General features: G+C 38.3%; 1 protein-coding gene across 1 annotated transcript in view; it reads right to left on the bottom strand.

Moving 5' to 3' along the window:
- The window catches only part of ZNF654 (zinc finger protein 654), a 30463-nt gene that overhangs the window by 12569 nt on the left and 265 nt on the right, over positions 1-17629 (bottom strand). Inside the window, exons 2-5 of the mRNA XM_062515297.1 lie at positions 8809-8954; positions 5836-5917; positions 4357-4492; positions 462-664 (exon numbers count right to left, since the gene is read on the bottom strand). Of these exons, the coding sequence (XP_062371281.1) occupies positions 462-664; positions 4357-4492; positions 5836-5917; positions 8809-8954 (567 nt within the window). The remainder of the gene's footprint in view (positions 1-461; positions 665-4356; positions 4493-5835; positions 5918-8808; positions 8955-17629) is intronic.

Here is a 17629-nt window from a genome sequence, read left to right as displayed (position 1 = left end):
GCTTGTTCTTAACAAGGTTAAGAAAAGCACTGTTATCTACGACATGCTATCAGTGATAAAATAGGGTCACATTCAGCTCAAGTGTCATTTTACATATTGGGGCTCATTAAAGAACTTTAACAGAACTATATAATGTATGATTAACACCAATTAGGCTCAAGTGCTTTTACTAAAATAATCAATAGTCAATACACTGAAGTTAGAAGTATTTAGGGAATACATCCACAAGAATACTTGACCAAAAAATTGCATTTAGGTCAAGAAGACTTGTAGGCACTTCACATTCAAGTTTTCCAAGCTTAGGCCAGCATTAAATTCAGCAACATGAATATGGCTGCCTGAATTTATGACATTTGGTTCCACAAAATCAGAGTTCCACATGCTCCTCTTGACAACTTGTACACAGCAAGTACAAAGCACCACTTCATTTTGAAAAAGAAATGTATACTGACAAACAATACCTCCTGGAATAGCTGATCTTCTAATGGTGACATATAAAGACAGGTGAAAAGAGCTTGATGGAAATACAGATCTTTACTGATATCTGGATGATTAATGCAAGATTTGATAAGAGCCATTGCCTCAGGGATGCGTTCACAGGCAATAAGGTATCTGGCACGGAGTTCAAAGAACAGTGGATTTTCAGAGCTTAAATATTTGTTAACTGCACAGAAAAGAAAGATTTAAAGGCAATTAGAATATGAAGTCCAAACAACAAATATATCTAAATATAATTTTGTTTCTAATAACAAATAATATCAAGAAAAAATAAAGGCTCTGGTAAAAACAAGTCTATTAAATATTAAACCCCATAACAAATCTGTCCTTCTGCTTGGAAACAGAAACTGTTATTTTCCTTAAACCAGTAATCTAATTCAGTATTTTGTTTCTAACAAGTTAACACAAGGTGCTGCAAAGGATTGCTAAGATTTATATTATATAGAAGCAGATGTGAGTATTTTAAAGAAAGAAAATTCCCTCCTTTCTCAGCAGCAGAAGCCGTGTCATTGTCAGAAGTACGGGATTGACATCACTTCCAAAGTTATAATTATAAATATTTTTTTACAACCTCAAGATACTCATTATCCATTAAAAGGTAACACCTCAAAGTGGTGACAAAGGTTAACTACAATTCAAACGCTATTGCCTTAAGAAGCTTTGAATGCCTTGATTTTGCTTGCATATCTTCCTCTGAAAGTGTTACTGGGCACAATTCCTATCTAAATGTTTTTAAACTCTGGCTCCTAATTTCTGGAAATCTGTTTTCCAGCTCTAAAAGACAATCTTAACACTAATATTTGAATGACGTAATTTCAAGTGAGATACTAAAAATACTCAACATTGAAGAAACTGGAAATTCAGAAATACCTAGAAGACATGCTTTGCATCTTTACTGTAAAAGATTATACAGATTGTAGTATTTCTCTGGATTAAAAGTTAAAATATCACTCAAGGCTACAACTGTAGGACTTTAGTGTTTCATGCTTTAAAGAAAGAAAGAAAGATTGTCAATTTAAAGTCTGTGAAGGCTGAAAGTTCATCCCTTAGAAGCAATCTATATTAATTACAACCAACTTAACGTGATACTTAAGAAATGGTTACTAAAAAACACAATGTGAACAAAGAATTTTTTCCCTAAAAATGAAGAGATTACTTGTACAATATGCTTTCACTTAAAGCTTTTTTTTAAGTGATTGAAATCATTCCTTACACTCAAACCCAAGATTTCTCTAGCAACTGTATTTTTATGCAAGCTAGCAGTGTTCCATGCTAACGAACATTTAAGCAGTATTATTCAAGGTGTCAGGTTTCAATTTGATTTGTTAACAGATGTACTGCAAGAAAAAAAATCATCTCATTCCCACTATCCATTAGCACTTTTGAGAACTAACTCAGAAAACAAAAGGACTAAAAGAAAAGCCAGTGTCCAATGGTGGTGATGAAGTGCAAAAAGAAGTCATTACAGGAAAAGTCCTCGGAGCCAAGTAAAGGCCTCTCCTTCTCTGAATTCCCACCCTCAGGATAATAAACTACATCCTCTGTTTTGCATGCAAGCATTACCCAACAGATTACTGAACAGTAAGGCTGGAAGTACTCAGCTTCGGTAAGTACTAATGGTAAGGAAATGCTGCCCATCTAACAAGGGGCTGTAACATCCTTTTCCCTAAAAGGAGGGAGAACTGCACTCCACAGCACAGCTCACCCCGTTTCCACCATTCCCACTTGGTGTGGGGAACTCTCAAGTCCCTTCTGCTCCAGAAAAAGAGAAATGAGATTCTGACACCCTCCTCTCCCAGGGAAGGGCATCTCCATGCCCTACACCACTGTTGTAGGATGGGAGTCCCTACAGTCTGCTCTGTTTCCAAACAGTTTCACTGATGCTGCTGGCAGGCAGTGCTCACCCCGTGTCCTGCATTGTCCTCTTGTCCCAGGGCAACACACAAAGCTCCTCTAACCCCCCAAGCAAGCCAAACACAACTTCCAGCTCCCTGCAGCCTTTGGCCAAGCCTTTGATACACTAAGAAACAGCATTTATTCTTACCCAGGCAGTGATGCTTTGCTTTAGAGCAACAGCCATCAACCACCTCCCCAGAAACTCATTAACTGCTCCATCTGACTGCACCTCTAATGTTCTCTTCTAGATGCTCACCTTATTCTCCCTAGTCCATTACAAGTTGATTGTTCCTATGTTCCAACCCTACTATTTTTCTTTCAACAAAATGACTGCTTTGTTTCCAGCTATCTCCAAAGAGATTGGGACATCTCAAAGTTTACTACAACTCATGTAGAGACAGACACAGAGAGGTTTGTCTTGGCCTAAGCTTCTCCATGGAGTTAATGAATCCAGGACAGGATTATGTAGTTCACACAAACTGATTTTTGCAAGGAATGGTTGGTGATTCAGCAATAATGGGCATTTTTTCCTATTTAAAATAACCCCTGAGGGAACTACATGGCCAAGTTTCAAAATACACACTAAACACTGCTAGCCTATAAAGCAGCACAGGATGTTTGCTTTGTGTAAGAATTCACAAGAATCAAACTTCAGAGAAAATGAGAGGAAGAAAGAATGAGCTTTCAAAATATAGTTGTCTAAAATAGATTTGTCAGCACATATGAGATGTGTCAAGGGTGTGTGTGGGGATAACAAGATGAAAGGAGAGAAAATCTCTCAGCAGAGGGGTAGGAGATGCAGCCTGAAACAAAAGGGAACAAAGTGCTCATCTAGTGACAGCAGGTCTCATTGCTGCTCTGCCAGGTTAAAAACAAACACCCTCAAACTGCTGCCCTTCATAGAGACGATTCATGACCAAGACAGTCATTATAGTAAAGGACTAAAATAATTCCACATCATAATCACCAAAATCATGCGATGCAGAACAAAACAAAACAAGGTTCATCTTGGTTTTCATCTTGTTTCTGGAGGTATTTGACTAGAACTTTGAGATATCTAATAAAAATCATGGGCAAATCTGTTGCTCAAGCAGTTGATTCACAAAAGAGACAGAAGAACAAAGGCATAATGATGGGAATTTACTATCAAAACCCTTGTTCTGGTTAAGGAGGCAGCTCACTGAGCTGTCCTGACTTTAGCACTCTTCCTCTCTCAATAAACTGTCACAGTGTGACTGTCACGCTGTTTGTGTCACTGCCACAAACAGTGTAAGGTTGTATCAGGCACTACACCATATAAACTACAGAAGAACTAGCATTTCCCATCACTATCAAATAAAAACAACTTTTAAGAGCTCCCCTGTGAACTTAACATGCTAGTAAGACTTCACTGTAGCTTGGGTATTTTTCTTAGGAACTTTCATTAACATTCCAGTGATTCTGTTCCCATGCAATGCACCTTTCCCAGCTCCAGGAATTACATATCCATAAACAGAAAGCAGCTGTCACATGTAGCCAAGGGCATCTTTGGAAACAGAACCAAGAAAAACCACAAGACCAAGTATTTACAACTTAAGAGAAAAATTAAATGAGTCAGAGTGCCAGGAGACAAATACACATCAGATCCTCTCCAATCACGTTATTTCAGGAGCCTAATGGAAGTCGAGTTCATCTCCATGCTTTAAGTGTACACTTAGATTTGGGAAATCCACCCTATGAATTTTATCAGCTACTCCATAGCTGCCTGTGTCATTCTAATCTGACCATTATAAAAGCGGACTTAAAATAAGCACAGAAATTCAGCTTTCTTTCAAACAAAAAAGGGATCAGCACATCTTGCTACAGAAAAATATTTAAAACACTGCAATGCCACCTGATAACACCTGACCCCATATATTTTTAAAAAGCATAATTGAACACATTTTTCAGTACTCTAGAAAATTACTGTGATAAACAAAGCACCTAATTCCTGTGACACAGGCTTTGCTTTAAGAATTGCTTGTAATACTGGATCCTCCCACGGTCCACCATCTCGAATTATTCTTGTCACTAGTTCCAGGTTCAGATTCCTGTATTTATTTAGAAGGTTCTGACATTCCTAAGGGTAAAAAGAGAAACAACGAGAAAGAGTTAAAAGATGCTGTCTAAAAATAGTTAGGCTATCCCAAAGATGCAAACTAAGAAACCCATGCATGGCTGACTATTTCCTCGGTTAATAACTGGAGCTACAAAGTTTTTCATTGACCATACAGAAAGCCCTAAAGCAACAAGTGATATTATCTAAAAACATCAATGCAGAAGTGCTGAAGGTCAAATTCATGGCTTCTACAGCCATCAGAAAGAGACTTCCATTTGTACAATAGTGCAAAACCAACTTGGACTGGAGATATTACTGGCACACACTGAGACAAGTCTTCACTTCATGGCAACCTGCACAGATTTAGACATGTTGAGCTGGATTTGTGATTTCTGAGGAAAAAACTGAATTAAGCCATGAGTCATCAGCCCTCAAGCAACCATTTTTCTCCAGATTTCTACATAAAAAGAATTATGTTTGCCTGTAATATCATGGAATGCCTTAGCCAGCCATGATTTTCACATGTCAAGCTTCCTCTCATCCCTGAACCTTATTTGCTGTAAAAGTGTCAACAACACCATTAATCAACAGAAAATGTTAGTAATGAGCACGTTATCTAATATTGAAAGAAAAAAATGCAGCAGAAGAATGGCTTCCATCCACACACAATTACCTGCTTTCTACTGCTGGTTTGATTACACAACTCATGCAGAAACAGCGCTGGCACGTTAATTTGTAAAAGCAGTAATAGACAGGTATCAAAAAAAAAAAAAAAAAAAAAAACAACAAACAAAAAAAAAAATAAAGAGCTTTTTCTCAAAATGTACTTCCATGAGCAGCATTAATAGAGACACAATCCTTGTTTTCATCCTTTTTGTCCTTTCTTTCAAAGAAGCTTCCTATTATCAAAGCTTCCTATACAAAGCTTCCTATTACCGTGGCACAACCCTAAAAATCCATTCAGGTATAAAAAAAAAAAACCCAACCAAACCTCACAACTACCTGGCAAAACAAGTTTTCAATGCAGGGTCATTTATCTCATGCAGTTGTACACAGACATAGAAAACTCTGTCCCAATCTACCCAAGAATAGAACAATTTAAAGTATCCAAGTCCATGCTGACTTGAAGACTTCATTCATGAAGTCTTGAGATGAAGCTTCAATTTCAAATTTACTGTTTAAAACCAGAGAAGAAACATGAGACTTCATGTCATGAACTGAACGACATGAAGCTCAAAATAGACAAACATGCAGAGTTTCTTTCATCATAATGGCACATTTCCTCCAGGACACATATTCACAAAAAGTGTCTTTACATCTACTAAAATAATATTAAAAGTTTATATGAAAGTAGGCAACACTACCTGGATTGAACCTAAAATATCTTTCAAAGGATCTTCATAGAACTCATCCTTTCCAAAGAACAGCAGCAATTCAAAAAAACTCCTAAAAAACAGAAGAAGTGACAAGTCAAACAAAAAACATTGATTCAAAAAATTAAACTAGTGTAAGGCTCTTACTTTTTGCAGCAATCAAACCAAAATTACGAATTCTGTGAATTCTAGACTTGTGCCCACGTGGAATCACTCAAAGGATTCTGGTGGCCAACAATTCATGTTTTCAGGCACTTACCACACACTTGATTTCATTTCAGCCTGTCTTGCCATAACTGAAGTCTCTCTATGAAGATGTTGGTTTAAAGGTATTAATTTATCTTTCCAAAACAAGCTTTTGAGGATTATTTAGAAAGGGACAGATTTTGTGCTGTCCCTTAAATATGAAAACAAAACTACATTCACTTTCTGTGGGAAATTCAAATTCATGCAACTTGAAGAACAACCACCCCAAGAAGAGGTGGCAGAAATGGGTGAAGAAAGGACTAATACATTCAACAATTGCTTAGATTCAAACTCATTTGTGGCCTCCATGGTCATCTTAACATACTGGTCTAGCATTTTATTTCTTTTAAATCCTTTTACAGAATCAGATGTGGGTAAAAAGCAGCTTTCCAGATCTCCTTTCAACTCAGGTTTTCGTTTATAAACGCCTCCGTCCCGATAATGCAGTTGAGTCAATTCAAGAAAAACCTTGGCAGTCGGAGCTCATGGATCTGCAGTGCAACTGTTACTGCTCTGCCTGAAGACTCTGAGAAATTTCCTTTCTACTTGGAAAAAGTACCAGGCAGGCACCACACTAATGAGCTGCAATTGCTGACTGAGAAAGTCAAGAGCAGCATACAAGAACTGAGAAACTCAGAGGGACAGGCAGAACTTCAAAATGTATCGTGCAAATTAAAGGCATTTTTTTTCTCCTCAGTAACACTTTCAGGAATACTGTGCATGAAAAAAAGGCTTAATACTTACAGACAAAATTAAGTTTTCTACCAAGATAATGGAAAAGTACCATAAAATTACATTTCCAATAGATTATGCTGAAGTACTTTTTTTCTAACCAATGATTAACTGTGCCAAAAACAGGCTTAGAGAAATAGATGCAAACTTACTATGTGCAGTGACAGAATTTCTCTCAAAGCCAGGTCATTGAATCTCAATTCAAATATGTAATGAAAAAACAATCCCTACCCAAATAAGTACTTGGTTCTGAAAAAATATTGTCTCGTTTCACGTTAAACAAAATTTTGCAGCATACTTGACTCTCAGGAAAGGTCAGCCATGAGTCATGTCATGATCTGGGAAGCAACCAAACTGGAACTTAAGTAAGACAAAACTAGTTAGAGCAAGTGATACATTCTTGCATTGAAATTTGCTTTGACTGATTTTAAAAGAGGAAGATCTTGCAAAAAACCACAAAAACTGGAAATCAATAGTGAACTGTGATTTTCTGCTTTATCAATGTACCTGTTCATGGTCTAATAAACGAAGCCATCCGAATATTTTTATTTCCCTATCACCAGTCTCCAGTTAAAATGACTGCAGTCAGGTACAACTTTGTTTATCTCAAAACTGTCTGCAGCATTGCATATCCACATTTATAACCATCAAGATTGATCACATGACTGCTGTGGCATCAAAAGATTGCCTAAAAGCACCAGTGTTGCACCTTTATAAAACTCCCTGACAATAATGCAGATGCTGCTTCACTTGATACAAATAGCAAGGTTATTAAGTATAGGAAATAAACCAGTTTCTCTGGTTTATTGTCTGGTTACCAAGGAAATCTTACTCAAGGATGACAATACAGTCAGGCAGAGTTTTGCTCTCCAAGAATCGAAACCTAATATACACTGAATTTTCAAAAGAGATTCGAGCAAGGTTGCCCAGGTAACTGTAGCTACTAAGCCCTGGGATCCCTTTATATCACATCACATGCAAAACTGTGCCAGACAGACAGAAAAATAAATAATCTGACATTCTAGAATGGAAACAAATCTCATGGAGTAAACAGTTTCAAAAATCAAAACAGACAAGGGCGACAGGAACTCAGTGACCAATTTGCTTCTCAATTATCAGAATGCATCCATCCAAAAAAATACCTGAATTCCCACCTTTTTACCTGCCAACCTTTGCTATTTAAAAGTACATATAAACACGGTTTGAAATTCGAGGCTTTTTTCCTTAAAACTAGTGAAAAAACCCACAGCAACAGATGTCACCAGGTTTTGAGGCAACTTTGAAAATTGTGGACTTACGATGCCATAAGCAGTCCTCTGTTAAACAGTTGCATACACACAAAAAAGGAATTGTCCAGAGTGAAGCTTCACCAACATTTAAAGACAGCATTTATTTTTCCTTATGTCCTTATTACCCTGACACTTCCAGTCTTCGTGTGGGAAAATGACCAATGCATCGAGAAAATTGAAATTAGAGCAAAATTTGTGACACAATGTCCTGCAATTCTTGAAGCAGAATGTGATTTGGATCAGTTAACTGCATGACAAGTAATTCCTGCAAGCATTTTGATGACTCAAACATAAAAATCCATTCCATTTTAAAGTAATTGACTTCTTTCTTAAGAAATTTATCTTAAGAAGTACTTAGCTTATCACATCGCCAGAAGTACAGAAGTAAAAATTTGAGATATATTATTTTCAATTATCTTCTGGCAAAGGTTGGTCTTCAAATACTCCAAAATAAGGTTATGATGATCACCGATTTCTTGGATTATTCATTTTGCCAGACATCCCTTATGACAAAACACTGTCATAGCTAACTTGAATATTTAGCAAGGACACGAAAAATAAAAACGAAACTAAATTCCAGTCAGCGATTTTTTGCTCTGTGTAGCTACACCACCTGTAAAAGCCCTCTTGGGAGCTCTGAGGACCTGGAACCCTTTTGCTGTTAAGGAAAGAAGAATAGAAATGAAGAGGTACTCACAAAGCAAGGCTACTCAGTACGTACTGTACGTGCTCACATTCGGCTGGGAAGGACACGCAGGCAGACGTGAAGCAGCACAGCGCTGTCTGCAGCACCTGCAGCTGAGGCAAAGGGACCTGCCATCTTCCAGCATAGTCCTCAACAACCTAGGCAAAAACGAGCAAATACACATTATCATCCAACACACTCTGCTTGGTCACAAAGAGGAAGCAGTTAACACCGCACCTGCTTTAGCTCCCTCTCCTTCTCCCTCAGGAGCAGAGTTTGGAACCTAAAAAATTTGACTGTTTTCTGGTTTATGACCTATATCATGAAAGGAATATCACAAGGGACCTTCAACTATTCTTTTCAGAAGATAAGACAGGAAATATTTTCTTATGCTGTACCACAGTAGATACTACAGTCTGCATTTAAACACAAGTTTTTTATTTTGCAAGGAGAAGCAAATTCGAGAATCTGTAACAATATCCAGACATTCTAGTCTAAAAACTTTCCAAGAGGGGAAAAAGTAACCAGCTCTCTTCCAGCCTTAGTGTCAGCAGAGTCACAAACATTCCAGTCACTCTTCCTTATCTGATCGAATGAATAAATTTAGCTTTAGTTAGACATAGGATGGATCTAAGGCAACAGCAGCTGAGATGGATTAACACTTCGTATGTAGATCCTACGTTTTCAAACTTATTTTAATAATTTGTTTGAAAAACTCTTAGCCTAATGCAGCAAATATCTAGGTCAACTGAAGAAGAATTAGCAGACTTGCAGATAAACATTCTTCCTCGCAAGAAGACTAAACATTTTATAAGACAGTCCTGCCTCACAGATCTATTAAGAGTTCCCTGAAATAGTTTTAGCCATGCCCCTTTTATAGTAAACCACAAAAGCCTTAGAAAAACAAAGCAGACAAAAAAAAAGAAACATCCTTTGGAGGTGTGAGCCTCCAAAAGGTCAAACAAAGCGGAAATAAAGCATCGCTTCCCACCAGGATGTTTCATAATGCTTGCACCTGAAGGGCACACCATAGATAAGTTCATAAATTATTTCAAGCAATAAAACAACATTTTGTATCCTGCTGTACAGCCCTCACTGCACCTCCAGCACTCATCTGAACCCAATGTAAGATCAATTAGGAATTAATGGGCAAGGAACATCCTCTTGCCAAAAAAAGCCATCAATCCCAGTCTGCACCAGCTCCTCTGCCACACAAATACCAGAGCCAGCAGAGAAAGGAACACAGCAGCAACACCACCCTGGCCTGGCAGTTGTCTCCAACTCAGATGTCCCAAAACAGATTCCCAGCAATAGTCCCCTCATCCCACACTGCTCAGGAAAAACAGGAATAGACAACTTTTTCCTGAATGTGGACAACCTGAAACCATTAAGTCATCAGTCACAGGAAAAGTCTAACTGCTCAATTCTCAGAAGACTTGCAACAATCAGGAAAAGATGGGGGTGTGGGGAGTGGGTAGACAAAACTAAACTAAGTATAAAATAAATTCCAAACCACAATTCACACACATTCTATATAGGAGGAGCCGTGAAGAATGTATACTTCAATGTCTGTTTTAAAGTAATCTCATGGAATAACTTTTTCTGTAACAGAAAGCAAGCTCTCTATTCTGTACAAATAATTCAAGATACCATGCTTTGAAACAGGACTGCAAAGCAGAACATAAGTACAAGTTTATCAGCACATTTTGAACAGGCACACTAATTGCAACATAATAAAGTCAACAAAAAAAAAAAAAAGAAAAAGAAAGAAAGAACATAGCATTGTCAAAACGTAGTGCTCCTTGTCCAATACACAGGAGAGAAAACCATCAGGTAGGCAACCTTTTTTATGTGACTTTCTGCAACAGTTGCTTTCAAAGTCTCTGTCAGGCTGCAATTTTTAATACCCTTAAAAGCATCATCCCCTGGTCTGCACCTGCCATTGCTAATAACCACGACTAGGCCTTTGTTTTTCCTCTCTCATTCAGAGCAGATAAAGGTATTGAAAGGAGGCTGAAGCACTGTCCTGACACCAAACCCCCCATTCAGCTCCACCTTTCTTCCACACCAACACACTACTTCCCTTCCTTTAATAGGTTTTAATAACTCAGAGGAAAATCCAAAACTCAGATGTGTCCCATTAAAACAAAATCAAGACCAGACTTATCAAAAATTTCTGAGCACACAGCTAACCCCAAAAATAACAAGGCAGTAATTCAAAACCTGGACTAGTGAAACAATAACTTTTCTTGGAATATTGTTTTAATTGATTAATTATACACGTATATTTTAAGTGATGAAATGTGCACATATAAAGTTATTTGGCTATATTTCAAAGACTTAAGAGAAACAGCATTGCAAATAATTAGATTTGCAAATACACAGGACACAAACCCCAAATGTTTTATGCAGTGTTAGGCCAAAAGCTGCTACAGCTTTTCCTATTCCTTCACACAACAAAAAAAGAAACTACACATCCCACCAATTTTAAAAGTTTATCATTACTAGGATTTCAAACAAAGTTATTCCCACAGCTTCTCGTGAGATTTAAAAGTGAAGTCACCACAGGATTAAAACCATAACAATTCTGTGAGGTTTCTCTTTACAGTTTTCAGACTATAAAGCTTCTTGGCAAATACAATGGTTGCCATTCATTATAATAAACCTGTGTAAGGGTAGTCACATGAGAGGACAAACCCAAAAAGGACAAGCTTAGAAAAACTAATGTTTCCCGAAACTTAGAATCCATAACTAAAAGCAACACCTACCACAGCTGCCTGAGCAGCAGAAATACCAGAGGAGCTCAGATACCAAAGTTCAGATCTAGAACTTCAGTAATACTACATTTACTCTCCCCAGAAACATCACAAGAAATAAGCACAGCTTTTGAACTGTCTTTTGAGCCTGTTCAGTGGATGAAGAGCATTTTGCTTTATTTCCAAATACACACAAGCCAACAAGGTCCTTACAAATCAGGATTTTACTACCCAAATAGAGAGTAGGAAAAGCCTTATGATTTTAGGGTAATTTATAAACTTCTACATGTTAAGTAGTATTTTACAACAGCTTTATACCAAAATATGTTAAGCAATGGCTTTGCTGCAATTCACATGTGAATATTACATAAGGAGTACGCAAACATAATCACACTTCTGGCAAAAGAAAACACATCACCCAGCAACAGCATGACGCATCCTATGAGACAAGTTTCTACCTTAAAGCTAAATGCTTTCCCCCTACTCTTAATCACCAAAATCTCACCCATCTCCTCAGCCCACTTGAGGCAACAGCAATTCCCAAAACTGGGTACCATATGCCCATTACATTTAGCAAGCCAAAAAGTCATGTATGTTTATAGTCTGTCACTTGCACAACAGTGAGAACTATACATTAATTCTAGAAAAGCAGTTTGGGCTGACTGGAGCACTGTAGTAAGTGTTCCTGTGTAGGATTTATGGCTGAGAGATAAAATACATAGACTGAAAAGTAGAAATATTCCTCCTCATCAATTGATTAGCACCTCACCCCCCAAACCAAAGTCAGCTAATGAAAGGAATTGTTTTGCTCACACACAAAAGCGAGGGCTGCCAAACCTGTGAACACACAAATGCTCACATCCACATCACTGGTAACCAGTAAAAGACAACTTATTAGGTGCATCAGTGAAGAAGCACAATTACTTCTTTTCCTCATCTAAACAAAAGGACCTAACTTTTGCATTTTTGCATCACCTCCTGCACTAAAGCGTGCCTCCTCTAACTTCCACAGGCTCAAGCAGCAAAGCTAGCAAACAGAAGCATCACTCAATGGAGATCCTTCCTTTAGGTATTAGAAACCTACAACTCCTTTCTAAGTTATAATCCTGATGCATTTTTCCAAGGGAAAATCACGAGGGTTTTTTTTCATCGAAAAGCTATACTTAAAAAAAGCATTAAAACCTGGAGAAGTAACAATACCAAAAAGTTTGAAAGTGTCAAAGAGGTAAGTTTCAGAGAAGTAAAAAGATGCTAAAAAGATCAAGAAAAGTCTACGATGTACTGCACAAATGCACAAAGGTTTCTTTTGGAAAACAGTAGCTCCTTAATCCCACTTGTAAAACAGGGAGATCATTTCCCGGGATAAAGCTAAAAGGACAGCAGGCACAAAAGCTGAGGAGAACCACCCTGAGTGTGTGAATAAGAAAAGATTTTATGATGCTAAGGACAAGAGCACTGAAGACTGGAAGCCTGGAGGAGTCAATCTTCAGATAAAGAGGTTGCAAATCAACTGCTATTGTGAATGCTCATGACCTGACCGAGGAGCCAAGTGCACTTCACCCACTACTACCCAGTTTTGCATGATAAACTTTTTTTTTTTTAAATATTAAATAGTTTTTGCATTATAAAAGCTTTGCAGTTTTCCCAGCAAGTGTCAGAGGAAGGAGTGGCACCACCCAACCCAGGCCAAGGACACCATGCTGCACATACAGGTAAATCTTCAACACAACTGGAAGCTCACCTTGGGATCCAACTTGGCAGTAAACACCACATGGTTTTGCCACGTCTGCTTCATAAGGATTTCCTTTTAAACACAAATTCACTAGAATCTCAAGCAGCACAACACTAAACTACCAATGAGTAAACCGAACACACTGGTTTCCATCAGTCCCACATGTAGAAAAACCACCATGACAGGTTAATTTTTGAATTTATATAGTTTCAAGTAGTTATGGTACTCCTTGAAATTCTGTTACTGGAATGTATGATTGGCCCTTTGCAAGCTTTCATGTGACAAGCGGTATCAACATTCAAAAACATGAAAAAAGTCAAATATGACTTATAACAGCATCCTTAAAATTTCAGCCATTAACAAGGATAAAGCAAATTTGTTCAGGAAGGCACAAAATCCCCAAAACATCAGCACCACAAATTATTACACGAGCAAATAGGTGGTGAAAAATTATAGATTCTGCCTCTTCACAGAAATAAGCTTCAAGGATGCTGAAGAAATCACTTTTCACCACTAGTATTCACGTGAGCAAGACTTAAATGTGTAGCTGAGCCTTAAAATGGTGTATGCAGATCAAATATCCCAAAGGTCCAAAGTTTGATAAAATAGAAGTCTGGCATAACCTAAAGGTTTGGGGAGGTATTCTTTGCAGCTCTTTTGTTTTGTTTTTAATATAAAAACACCTAGCCACTATTAATTTGAAGTCCAGAGTAAGAGACAAAAGTAAATACTTTCAAATTTAGGCACAAAAAGTGTGAAACGGTATCAACCCCGAAGTGAGAAGAACAAACATCTAAAGCTGTATATTTTTTTATTTCCATAACCACAAAGCAAGACAAACAACAGTTGAGTCACACACCCCTCCCTGCCTTTTTCTGCCTGCTAAAATAAACCCAGCAAACACTATCTTCTATGGTGTGTTACTATATTTTACTAGTTAACTTTTTTATAAGCCCAAGAATTGTTTTTCCACCAGTTAATGGAAGCAAAGGAGGTAATGTTTCTTTCAGGATTGGGATCATCCTGGAAGGCTGTAAGCTGATGCCACAGGAAGAAGAGATCGAGGAGTGTTTACCCTCACAGCATCATCTTGTTATTTGAGATGAACTCACCTGCTGCTTATTCCAGTCAGTACCAACAACATAAAATAACATCTAGAAGAGTTATGCAGCCCTGAGGACAACTACAGAAATTCTGGAAGCAACTTGTAATATTTTGATAGTATTTAATGTTAGGAGAAAATATCCTGTGTACCCACTTCCAGTGCAATGAAGGAAGCTACATCCATTTTCCAGCTTGCCAACAAAGTCTGTGTTTAAGCCAAGTAAAATTGGAAATTCATCATTCTTATCACAGAAGTATTCCCCTTAACCCTCATACAAAAAAAAAAAAAAGAAAATCACCATCTATGCTGTTTTCACTGCCCTTCATCATCTGTATTTCAGTCTCACAGGAACCTCTCAATGGTTACGGTCCCTGAGAAGCCTCATGAAAGAATTTCAAATTCTGCATACAAACACAAGCTGAAACTCTTCCAAATGTTTAGGATGAGGGAGTTTCTTCTAGGTACCACCTTTCAAATGCCTTTAACTTACCAAGTAGTTACAGATGCGCTGTTCTTTTGTCTGCCAAAGCTGGGAACAGCAGATTTGCTTTTCCCAACATCCAAGTGGGCTTGGAATGCCACAAATGAGAAGAAAAGCCACATGAGCAAATTGTAGAAAGTAACATAGAAACAGCTGGCAAGATCCATAAGCTGGGCACTTCACTCATCTTCCAACTGTCTTTTTTCCCTTCCTGCCACAGAAAGCTTGATTTCTGCTTTGCCCATGTCATCAATCTCAAATAACATTCCAAGAAAACATTTTATCCCATGTTGCCTTGAAAGATTCAGGCTATAATAACTCTCTACGACCACAAACGCCTACAAGACACGGATCCCAAAACTGCAAATGGGCTTCAAGATGCCACATTCCAACTGTACCTTGCATCACTAAACTGTGATTAACCATAAATTTATGGAAAATGCTATCATAATCCTGACATCTCATCTTTTTTAACTGGTACTAAATCGATCCAAAAGTGAAGTTGAGCTACAATACTCCAGACCCCAAGAGAACTGAATCTGGCTGTTTATAGCAGTTTTTTACCTTTCTAACATCATTCAAGGGTGAAAGATGTGCACACCAATGCATTTCAAGCTATAAGCCACTCTCTTAAAGATCAGTAGGATTTTTCTGTGTACAGAAAACAGATCTAAAGACTGAAAAAGGCTTTATTTACACCATGCTTCATTTCTCCTGTACTTCTTCCTGAGAGATCATCACAGACTTCATCAGCTTAACTATAAGCAATTTAAACAATATTATTTTCAGGTGACAGCAAGCTTCAGCACCATGTGCAAAGCACAGCCATGTGTTTTCAGAGGTTATTATTCTGAAAACAACAACGTTTCTTTTGGGGAGTCCAAACTCACAGCACCAGCACTATACAACTACTTCAACAATTGCTATTCCACATCTGACAAAACCAAGAACAAAGGAGGCAAACTAGGACATTCAAAAGGGCCAAATGAATAAGAAGACAAGCAAAACTGTGTTATTAGTGCGAAGTGGAGTGAGGTGGAAAGGCTCAGTCTGCACAGCAGCCAAACACATCCTTCAGAAGATCTGGACAGAAAAGGACACACAGATATTACATACAAATATATATTACAAATAAATATATTATATTTAAGTATATATATATATATATATATATATATATATATGTATATCAATCCCATGAGGGGAAATGAGCTCACATGGAGCACATACAACTTCATTTGTTATCACTCCATAAATGCCACACAGTTACAGGCTTTTCACACCTGCACACCCCTTAGGATCTTGCGTTTGTGTAGTTAAATCAGTAGAAAAACCCATTACTAAAAACATGCTTAAACAAAACACTGACTACCCTGAGCAAGCACATGACTGCTGTTCACACCAGGCCAAATTCACACAAAACAAGCAGGAAAAAAAGAAACCCTGGGGACAAACTACTAATATATTAACTTACTCTCATCAGGATTAATTAAACTTGGCATTGTTAAAAAGAAAGTTTAAGAGAAAAGGAGCAGAGCCCTTCACATACTCAGAACATTGTCTGCTTTTCTGGGGAGTTCATCAACTCAAAGTAGGGGAGAGGGTTTGGCAATCTCCCTACACAAAAAAAAAAAAAACAAAATAAAACAAAAAACAAAACAAAAAAAAAAAAAAACACCACACAGGAGAAGTCAACACTAGATACATAACACATAAAATACTTGCAATACAACTATTTACAGGAAAATTCTTCCCCTGCTCTTGTCCTCTTCTGTTTCCTACTAATTCATACCTTTCCCTGGGATTGGCATTAGTACACAAAGCTATCACTTTTTCTGCACTTCCTCAACACAATAAATTCAACATCGAGTAAGCACAGAGAAAAATTTAAGATAAAACCCTCAGGGTTAAGCAAAAGTAAACGTATTTCCAACCAGCCAACATAATCAAACATGGTTGTCATTCCTTACAGCTGTAGAAAACACCAGACTTCCAAAAACACTTGCTTCTCCTTCTACTGGCTCTGCAATTTTTGACAGATCATAAAATAGAAGAAATATGTAAGGATCAAGAGCCCCAAAAAGCAACCTACGGGCTTAGCGAGCAGAATGCCCCCCAAGATTACTGTAAACACGTATAACAGCAAATAAAATTTCAAACAGCATGTTTCACTGAACGATAAAACAGGAACAACATGTGACAACATGGCAGCACGTTTCTTTAGATGGCAGAAAACAACTGTAGTTGTGAGGTAAGTCAAAAAGTTGATGAAATGAAGCAATTCTATATAAAATGACCTCCGGGCTGTGCTTTGGGAAGCAGCAAGTGGCGTGGCTGGAATACACCAGAGGTAACTAATGTTCATCCACACCTGCTAGTGAAAACAGCCAGGAAAAGCAACCTGTTGGTGCTTGTTACTTTGCAAGGCACACCTAAAGGGCTTGAGAGGAGCACAAGAATTCCGGGCCCGTATCAAGAAAACGCTGCTTTTCCAAGCACAAAAACCGAAAAATCATAAAACACCTTGGTCCTATTCGCTCAGCGAGACGAGAACTGTTCCCCAGGCCCTTCTTGCCTCTCTGTCTCGCTCTGCCGCGCAGGCGAGGCCAGCCAGAATCGTTCCGTCCGCAGCACCGCCGGCACCACGCGTGTCCCCGCAGCCGCCCCCGGCTGTCCCTGCCCGCTCCGGGAGCCGCCTTCCCTTCCCCTCGGGAGCCTCCCTGGTTGCCCGGCCCGGCCCCCGTTCCCCCGGGCCGGGC

Source organism: Cinclus cinclus, chromosome 2 (genome assembly GCF_963662255.1).
Source record: "Cinclus cinclus chromosome 2, bCinCin1.1, whole genome shotgun sequence".
Taxonomy (NCBI): domain Eukaryota; kingdom Metazoa; phylum Chordata; class Aves; order Passeriformes; family Cinclidae; genus Cinclus; species Cinclus cinclus.
The sequence above is the reverse complement of the archived record's forward strand: the minus strand, read 5'-3'. Positions and strand labels throughout refer to the sequence as shown.